This window comes from Vitis vinifera, chromosome 12, assembly GCF_030704535.1.
Source record: "Vitis vinifera cultivar Pinot Noir 40024 chromosome 12, ASM3070453v1".
Taxonomy (NCBI): Eukaryota; Viridiplantae; Streptophyta; class Magnoliopsida; order Vitales; family Vitaceae; genus Vitis; species Vitis vinifera.
The window spans coordinates 23,601,597-23,611,645 of NC_081816.1; the positions used below are offsets into that span (position 1 = coordinate 23,601,597).

General features: G+C 32.2%; 1 protein-coding gene across 1 annotated transcript; it reads right to left on the reverse strand.

The window, feature by feature from the left end:
• Positions 1-1,424: 1,424 nt before the first annotated feature.
• LOC104881060 (uncharacterized) lies at positions 1,425-5,832 on the reverse strand. Its single transcript, XM_010659793.3, has 4 exons — positions 5,384-5,832; positions 5,036-5,113; positions 4,825-4,923; positions 1,425-1,669 (listed from the first exon to the last, which is right to left on the reverse strand). The coding sequence occupies exons 1-4, from the start codon at positions 5,641-5,643 to the stop codon at positions 1,570-1,572; spliced, it is 537 nt and encodes a 178-aa protein (XP_010658095.1). The 5' UTR covers positions 5,644-5,832; the 3' UTR covers positions 1,425-1,569.
• Between the last annotated feature and the right edge of the window lie 4,217 nt (positions 5,833-10,049).

The window sequence follows — 10,049 nt, forward strand, 5'->3', positions numbered from 1 at the left end:
CAGTTGGTCCCCATGTCATAAAGATTTACCCTTTCACCAACCTCATGAAGAAGGATGAAGAAGTTTGTGCATTTCAGTGTTTCATCTAATTTCCGTTCTCCTGATGTGGAGGGAAACAACTCCCGTTCAATTGAAAATCTAATCTCTTTAATGGTGGAACATCTTGAGACATCAACATCAATGACATGATCAAATATACAACATTCTTGTAGTTCGTCCCACAATTCTGACATAACTGTTTCTCCATGGCTTCCTAAAATCCTAATCTTTCGAATTTTAGGGCATTCTATATGTTGTAAAATTTCACAAATAGCAAAGTCCACTGCCAAATCATATATTTTTTTTGGCGTAGGCATTATTTGGTCATGTCTTTCTACATCAATCCCGTTAAAGCTCTTCGCAATCACAACTTGGGAAAATAAAAGTTGAATTTCATCCATGTAACGAGTCATCAGTGTACTGATTCGATTCTCTAACTTAAAAACATCGATCTCTTTCTTCTTTGAAGGTGCTTCCATTTTTCTCACCACATCATTGATCTTCAAAATGTCTCAAACCCACTTATACTGATTCTGCTTGTGGCTCTCTCCGTTCAGCAAGCTCATAGGAGAATAAGATATAATAAGGCACACAATATCCTTCGTCCTGTTCAATATGTCAGCACTCTGCTTGATTCTTTTGTGGACACTCCTGTCATCTTCTAACTGTGTGGAAGACCCAGCTATACTGGTTTTGCTTCTACCGAAATGAAGGAGAAAACATTAGAGTGAGTTCAACTAGAAAGCAATTTCAGAGAACTATTTGTAGTTAACCTCTTATGAGTTGTGACAAGTGTGCATAGTAATTACAAATACAAGATTGTTTGAGAAAAATCTTGAGCGGTAAAAGAAATATAGAAGCCATTTGCAGATAAAATGACACCCTTAGGTTATATTTGGTTCCGAAAAGTACTAAGAAAGAAAAAAAAATATAAAGCAAAATGATTTTCTCATATTTGATTAAACTACAAAAATATGAAAAAAAAAATCAAATATAATTAAAAATAATTAAACTCTTATGTATTTTCAAATTATTTAATCTTCATACAAAAAAGTTAAAATAAATTAAATAAATTTAAAGTAATATATAAAAATAATGTATTGGCTTTAAATATATTTTTCATTTGCCTTCACTTTTTGTTTCATTCTCCTTTTCCTCTCTATTTTCTTTCCTTTACATTTTCCCTCAAATTTTACAATAACCACAAATATTTAGTTTGATAGTATTTTTTTTATTTTGTTAAATAACATGAAAGTGATTTTTAGAAGAATTGATAACAAGTAATTGCTAAAGGATAATTTTCTACATTTAAAAAAAAAATTCAACATCCGATTTATGTAAAGAAACACTTCTAGCCCTCTCAAATTTACTCACAAACCATCTTTAAGTGCTACTATAAGATAATTTTAAGTGATTTTTCAATGTAGGAAAGTGATTTACTTTTGATTTTACCACACTTTTAAAAAAATAAAAATAAATAAAAAATGCTTTCAAAAATTGACTTTCCCATACGACTTGGTGAGAAGGACCTCAAATCCTGTTCAATATCTCAACACTCTGCTTGATTCTTTTGTGGACACTCCTGTCATCTTCTAACTGTGTGGAAGGCCCAGCTATATTGGTTTTGCTTCTGCAGAAATGAAGGAAAAAACATTAAAGTGAGTTCAACTAGAAAGCAATTTCAGAAAACTATTTGTAGTTAACCTCTTATGAGTTGTGACAAGTGTGCACAGTAAGTACAAATACAAGATTGTTTGAGAAAAATCTCGAGCAGTAAAAGAGATATAGAAGCCATTTGCAGATAAAATGATACCCTTAGGTTATATTTGGTTCCGAAAAGTACTAAGAAAAGAAAAAAAAATATAAAGCAAAATGATTTTCTCATATTTGATTAAACTACAAAAAATATGAAAAAAAAATCAAATATAATTAAAAATAGTTAAAAACTTATGTATTTTCAAATTATTTAATCTTCACACGAAAAAGTTAAAATAAATTAAAAGTAATATATAAAAATAATGTATTGGCTTTAAATATATTTTTCATTTGCCTTCACTTTTTGTTTCATTCTACTTTTCCTCAAACTAAGTATTTTTGTTATTTTGTTAAATAACATGAAAGTGATTTTTAGAAGAATTGATAACAAGTAATTGCTAAAGGATAATTCTCTACATTTAAAAAAAATAAAATTCAACATCCAATTTATGTAAAGAAACACTTCTAGCCCTCTCAAATTCTCACAAACCATCTTTAAGTGCTACTATAAGATCATTTTAAGTGATTTTTCAATGTATGAAAGTGATTTACTTTTGATTTTACCACACTTTTAAAAAAATAAATAAATAAAAAATGCTTTCAAAAATTGACTTTCTCATACGACTTGGTGAGAAGGACCTCAAATCCTAGAGTATAGTAAAAAGTTGTGGGGCCATGTATTTTTTAACAAAAAATTTCTTTATATTTTTGTTTCCAAAAGCTTGCTTTTGAGAAGAGAAAGTATGGTTTATTTTGAGTGTTATATCATGATAAATATTAGGAAGTGCTAGTTGATTATATTTGTTCTTGAGTTTTGAAAAGGAATTTAGTGTTTAGTCACAGGTTACTAGTTGTTGGGTGGCTCAAAAAATCTATTAAAATTATTGTGTCAATGGAAGCTTTAATGCAAATAAAATTAATTCAAGATTACAAAGATAAAAACAATCAACACAAAAAAATACAAGGTTTTAACGTGATTCGACCAATCATGCTACATCCACGAATAAGAGATAATTATTCTACTATATTATAGAAAATATTTTAGAGGATAGAACCAGATACAAATATTGGATTCCCAAAACTTTTTATGTTTCCTCCTCACTCCACTGGGTGTCATGTATTCTTTCCCCTATCTCTATCCACCTCCTATAATTTTTACAAGCCCATGTCCTTCTCATGATTTTTCAACCTACGATATTTATAGAGATATTCCTAATAACTTTCCTTATTTTATAATAAAATCTAATATTACAATAATATATCAACTTAAAAAATATACTATACAATATTCTTTACGAAAAGGAATATATATTAATTAGGAATTTGGAACACTTTCTTTTGTTTTATTTTTTATAAAAATGTCCACATTTTTTTCTTGTAAAAATAATATTTTCTTTTAAAATTTACATGTAAATAATTAAAATATGCAATAAGATATATGTCAAAAGTGGATTGATTAAGTGGAAGGGGGTTAATATATATAAAGTTATTTGATTAAAAGTTTATGATTTCGAAAATGGAGAATACTTCAAAAAAAAAAACTAAAAAACACGATTGATAACTAAAAAAATAAAAACCAATTTTTTGTTCTTAAGAACAAGAAAAAGTAAAGAATTTTCATACAACATATTTTAGTTGTTTTTAGTTATTTTCATTTGTTTTTTTAGGGTTGTTTTAAAAAATAATTATATAAATATAGATAATAATTAAAAATAAATAACTACACATAAAAATTATTTTTAAAACACATTTAATATATATATATATATTATATTTGTGTGTGTGATGTGTGTGTGGGGAAAAATAGAAAACAATTTTATGTTCTTAAAAACAAGAAAAAAAATTTCATACAACATTTTTTAGTTATTTTCACTTATGTTTTTAGGGTTGTTTTAAAAAATAATTATAAAAATATGGATAATAATTAAAAATAAAAAAACTACATATAAAAATTATTTTTAAAACACATTTAAAAATATAGAAAATATGTTAAAAACATTTCAAATTCCCAAACATACATTTGTTTTATAAAACAACAGGGAATTATATTAAAAAAACTATTTAAAAAAAAATTACCAATGTAACGTTATGTGTGCGTGTGGTGTGTGTAGAAAAATAGAAAATAATTTTCTGCTATTAAAAACAAGAAAAAAGAGAGAATTTTCCTACAATGTCTTTTAATTGTTTTTTTTCACTTATTTTAGGGTTGTTTTAAAAAATAATTATATAAATATCAAGAAAACTCTTCATTTTTTTAATTACCTTTTAATATATATATCTATGTGTGTGTGAAAAAAAAATTATACAACATCTTTAGTTGTTTTTAGTTATTTTCACTTATTTTTTAGAAAACATGTCAAAAATATTTCAAATTCCTAAACATACATTTGTTTTATAAAACATCAAGGAATTGTATTCAAACATATTTGTGCGTGCACACGCATGTTGCACACGCATGTGGGTGGGTGTGCATGTGTGTAGAAAAGTAGAAAACAATTTTCTATTCTTAAAAACAAGAAAAAAAGAGAATTTTCATGTAGAATTTTCATATATATATATTATATTTGTGTGTGTGATGTGTGTGTGTGTTTTAAAATGTATTTAAAAATATATATAATATGTTAAAAATATTTCAAATTCCCAAACATACATTTGTTTTATAAAACATCAAAGAATTGTATTCAAACATATCTGTGTGTGCACACACACATGGACGGGTGTGCATGTGTGCGTTGAAAAATAGAAAACAATTTTTTATTCTTAAAAACAAAAAATATATATATTCTTAAAAAGAAGAAAGAGAGATAATTTCCATACATCTTTTAGTTGTTTTTAATTATTTTCACTTATTTTTTAGGGTTATTTTAAAAAATAATTACATAAATATAAAGAATAATTAAAAAAAAAACTACATATAAAAATTATTTTTAGAACACATTTAAAAATATATATATATATATGGATGGGTGTGTGTTAAAGGTGAATTACTTTTCAATTAAAAACATTAAATGGGTACAGGAGAATTCTTACCGAATCAAATTTTGAGAGTGGGTGCACGATGGTCTCGATGCCACAACCTTCCTATCCAACTGCTTCAACCACTTCATCACCCTGTTCCGATGTTTCATGCTGAGTCACAGATTCCGAATGAATTTCCATGTGAATAAATTTGAAAAGGAAAATTTTAAAGATAAATTAGTTTTCAATTAAAAACATTGGATGAGTACAGAAGAATTCTTACTAAATCAAATTTTGAGAGTGAGCATGTGATTGAGCCTTCTTATCCAACCACTTCATCGCCCTCTTCCGAAGATTCATACTTCACGGTTTCCAAATGAATTTACATGCAAAAAAATTTGAAAAGGAAAATTTTTATGTGTTTGTGTTTTTCTTTTACCTTCGTGATTGGATATTAAAAGTTAAAATATTTTTTTTTTTTTTAGTATTAAAATAATTTATTAACTTTTTTTATTTTTTAATATTTAATAAAAATAAAATATTAAAAAATCAAATATTATTTAGTTTTAAATTTTATTTAAAATTAAATTACAAAAATTTATACCATCCCTCAGAACAAGGCATCACTTACGGATTGGGGTCCCATTTGGAAGACAATGGCCACCACCGTTGCAACCTCTGTGAGTCTTCACCCAGATCATTTCTAAATCTCACAGTATGTGAAGACAACGGCCGCTTCCAAGGCAACTTCAGCCACTTCCAACGCTGATGAAGCTGCTCCCCCGGATCGTTACTAAATCCTAAAGTGTCGGAGTCGAAATCGGAATTCAAATCTGAATTCATATCCCATCCCCAATTCGAATCTGGATCTGGATCTATAACTTTTCCCATTTCACTCGTACCCTCCACTGCCAAGTTTTGGCTGTTGCTCTTCTTCGACTCCACCCCTCAGTCGGTAAGGTAACTATGAATTTCCATCACCAATTTTAGCTGATTTTTCACCTGCATCAACTGAAAGACTGATAAGTCTTTGAAGGCACATTTGGTTCCTTTAGGCTTCCTCCGCTACTACAGAGAGTGTCCAAATTATACAATATAGCTAGGTTTACTCCACGTGCAAGGCACGTGAGAGTTATTTAATAAAGTTAATACTTTTTAAAATTGATTTAATCAAAACTGTATAAAAAATCATTTATAAAAAAGAAAGAAGCTTTTCTTAAAATAAAAAAATATTACAAAAGTATATGGAACAATATAATTTATAATTAGATAGGAAGATTATTAATTTAAAACTATTTTGTAGCTCGGTGTTTTAGCTTTAAAGTAATGTGTGAATTCAAACCAATAAAAAAAATATATTTTATTAAATATTTTACTTCTAATTTTTTTTCTTCAAAATATTACTAATTAAGTTTAGTAAATAATATTAATGAATTACCATAAAAAAAAATGTAATATAAAATAAAAATAGTTTATTTAATTTTTTATTAAAAAAACATTATTAAATAAAAGTATCAAATAATTTTACATCAAATAATAGAATATGTAAATATGGAATAAAAATACTTTTTAAACTAAATTTTTTATTAAATAAACTAATTTTAATTAATCTCACTTATTGTTGGTGACACAGCTAACGAGGAGATGATCCGTTTAGGATCTCAGAAGTGATGAAACAACTATAGTAGACTTCGTCTAAATCTCCCATGATGTGGGTGGATTTGTTTCCTACGCAAAGAGGATATTTGGGCACAACCGTCCGAAACTTAAGTCAAAGAGATAATTTTAGCAAGAAAAGAGCAGTTTGGAAAGTTATAACATACCTTCCTTGAACCCTTAGATGTTATTTTATACTATTTCCTTTGTAACGCTTCTTCTCGTGTCATTAATGTGCCATTGATTACACCTTTCCACCGTTAATGCTCATGATCATTGTCTCATAGCGGTTATTATGTCGTAATAAGCCTTTAATTCAAGTGTTTGATGTCATAACGGTTGCATTAATCAAGGCATTGATTGTCTGTTGCAATTAGTGTTTTTCAAGTGTGTGATGCCCATGACATGGTCCGTCTAGATTGCCTCAATGTCCAACTATGGTCTTTCACCTGTGGGCACGCTAACCATGCTTATGTCGAGCGTCCCTCTGAATGGACTTAAGCCGTTATTGGGCTAATTCGTCCTGAATGAACTTGGTCTCCCACAATGCCCCCTAAGTCTTACAATTATGCTCGGGGAAGAAGTAGATGGCCAGGTGGAAGAATTGAATTTCTTTAAAACCTTGTGCTTTTGGTGCCAAAAGACACACATCCCGCAACCAAGCTTCGTGGAGTCACATCGATTAAGGTGATGTGTCAAGCAACGCACCCTCTACGATCGCCTCGATTCTCGCACTTATAGCTTATATAGGTGTGTCGTTCTCTCTTACAACATTTATAGTCTTATTCTATTTTCATTGTCCCTTGGTGGTATATCCATTATTGGTTACGCATTTGAGTATCATCTATTTTAGCAGTTGTGGTTTTTCTCCGGCGTTTGTCTCAGTCGAGGATTGCACACTCTTTTTCCAAGTGCGCTTGTTTTTCTTTTTCTACATCAAGTTTGAGTTTGGGTTGAAGCTTTGCTTTTCAATTTTCTTGTCTATGTATTGTCGATTTGTATATTTTCTTGCTTGTTGTGGTTTTGCATTCTTCCTTAAACGATTGTTGGTATCATTGAGGTTTCGCCCTTGGGTATGCTTGGGCAGTTGCATAACTTACCCAACAAGCATTTTACATGAGTCTGTCTAGGTATGCTTAGGTATGCTTAAGCAAGGGTCGTATGAACACCTACACGACATAAGCACAAGACAATCAACGTATGGGTTACCTAGATGAAATATCGACTCGACCCAAATCTTAAAAAAGTGACATACCATAAGCATGGGTAGAAGTGGGGTCGCATCCATAAGCAATAGGTCGCAATGCAACAAGTCTAAATCATTCAACTCCAGTCGCTCCAGGATGGACCGCCCAGTTGACAGCTTATCCAAGCAGGAATTCTGTGCTCGCTTTTATATCCCCGACTCAATTTTTATTCAGCTATTAGACAAGGAAGCTTTGCCGACAGTTCCTCACAATATGATTTATTTTACTAAGGAGCAGTTTGCAGCGAGTCTATGTCGACCTATACAATCTCTGCTTAAGTAGTTTCTCCACTTCTCTGAAACCCTGCATGCATTCATTCATTTAAATGTCATCTAGATTTTGATGGGGTGCATGTCTTAGCCGCATTGTACTAGCTAAATCTATCCTTGCTGGATGTCCTATTTGAGTACACCATCAAGATGAGCCTTATAGAATGTTTTAGCTTATCGACTCACATTCCATTGTTTCAATTCGTAACTAGTCTTCCACACTCAAGCAAAAGTTGGGCTAAGGGACATGTTCTGGTGTCCGGCCCTTGGAGGGAATCAACGGAGGGTCCGAACAAGCTCTTTACACCTCAACATTCATTAGAAATCCCAAGTATTTTCTTTATCTAGCTTTCATTACTTCTTTCGTACTTAAACTGGTGGAGCACCATCTAACTTGTACGGTGTTTATGCATGCAAGGACAAATAGGGTCATTTAGTTGAGTGGGTAGAGAAGTCGTATTTTACCTGTCTCAACAAGTTGTTTAAGATTGACCAAGCTGAACGAAGTCACTTTGTTCTTTTGAAGGAGAAAAATATGAAAGTCGTCCTTAAACACCTAAAGCCCTTCGTGATTCCCATCTTTTCGCAGCTTCGTCCTTCAATTCTAGTGCCCGATGAGCACTTCGTTTTGAAAAACTTGTCATTCTAGGAGGTTGCTTAGATTACGGACTCTGAGGCACAACAAGCTCGCCTAGACGCGTGTGAGAAAAAACATCAAGAAGGGACTTTGCGCCAAGCTCCCACATTTTCTTATCTGGCTTTGAATTCTGCTCCCTGGCTAGCTAGACCTCGTCCTAAGATGAAAGAATAGGCGGGAACCTCAACTTCTCCCCCAAAAGTAAGGACTCTATCAAGCGAAGCCAAACAAAGTGAAATTTTGGAGCCTACTATGTCTTCCATAATTTTTTAAGAGGAGGAGAAAGAATATATGGCTACTAATCTAAGAGTCAGGTTTTGTGAGAGATAATAGAAACTAGCAGTCGACCCTTCTTTTGCCAAAAAAGAAAGAACATATTCTGAAAGAGATTCAACTTCCAAATCCGCTCGGACACCAACTGTCAAGCCGCCTAAGATCGAGGATATACCCTTTCATGGGTTTGAGGATTCTTTGATACTTTTTAGTAGAAATTCGTCGTCGAGTGAGTGCACATCCCCGACTGTCGTTCCAATGCCTGTGGATGTTCCTAGCTGGGAAAAAATGGATGAGCTACTACTTTGCTTCCCCACATTGATCAACATGGAGCCTCTCGTACTAAACATGAATGCCCTTTTTTTGGCCCTCAACCGAATTCCAGTGGAAATAGATGGGGACCCTGAGCAAAGTTTCACTACATAGATCCCCTTAAGCACATCAAGTAACGTTGTTTCCTTTATCATGCACATGAGGGAATACACACGATGGAAACCGTGGAAGTGGTAAGTTGATTTTTTTATTTTTTACTATCATCCCCCATTTTCCTTATCATTTGACGTATGAGCTTTTTTTTTTTTAGATAGCAGCCAAGGTGTGAAATTTGATGAACCAGTGGGCCCATTTTTTCCAAAGGCTGGAGGCTGCGAAGAAAATAAGGGCTTATATGGCTCAAAACCTGGAAGGGGAAGATAAATTCCATGCGGAACTAGAGACGGCTAAAGCTCCAGCAATGTTTGTCTGGAAGGCAGTTGAAGAAGAGGTTGAGCTTCTTAAGAGGGCAGAACTGGAGAATGAAGCACTCTAGACGGAAATCCTCCAATTGAAACTAGATAACGCGACTATTAAATCTGCCAAGGCCAAATCAGAGGAAGAAGTTACCTAGATGAAACTTGAGCTCGAACGGGCCTGGGCCAACTTCGTGAAAGAAAAAAATGATCTAGAAACTGTTGATGTCTTGCATCCCAGGGATCCACGTTGCTGCCAAGTGGACGCACGCTTTCAACCAAGATTGAGTTCTGGCTCAGTAGGTCCTACAAAAGATGTCTGGACAGGATGTCCGGACACACCCTTAGATGGTTTTGTTAGCCATGGCTCCAGAGATCAAGCTGTGGCCTTTTTTCAGGGATGGCAAGCTTACCTTCTTCTTTGTGTGAAGGCCCTTTTATATAATGTTATAAGCTCTGCCCCACTCTTTAATGGTGGTGAGACTTT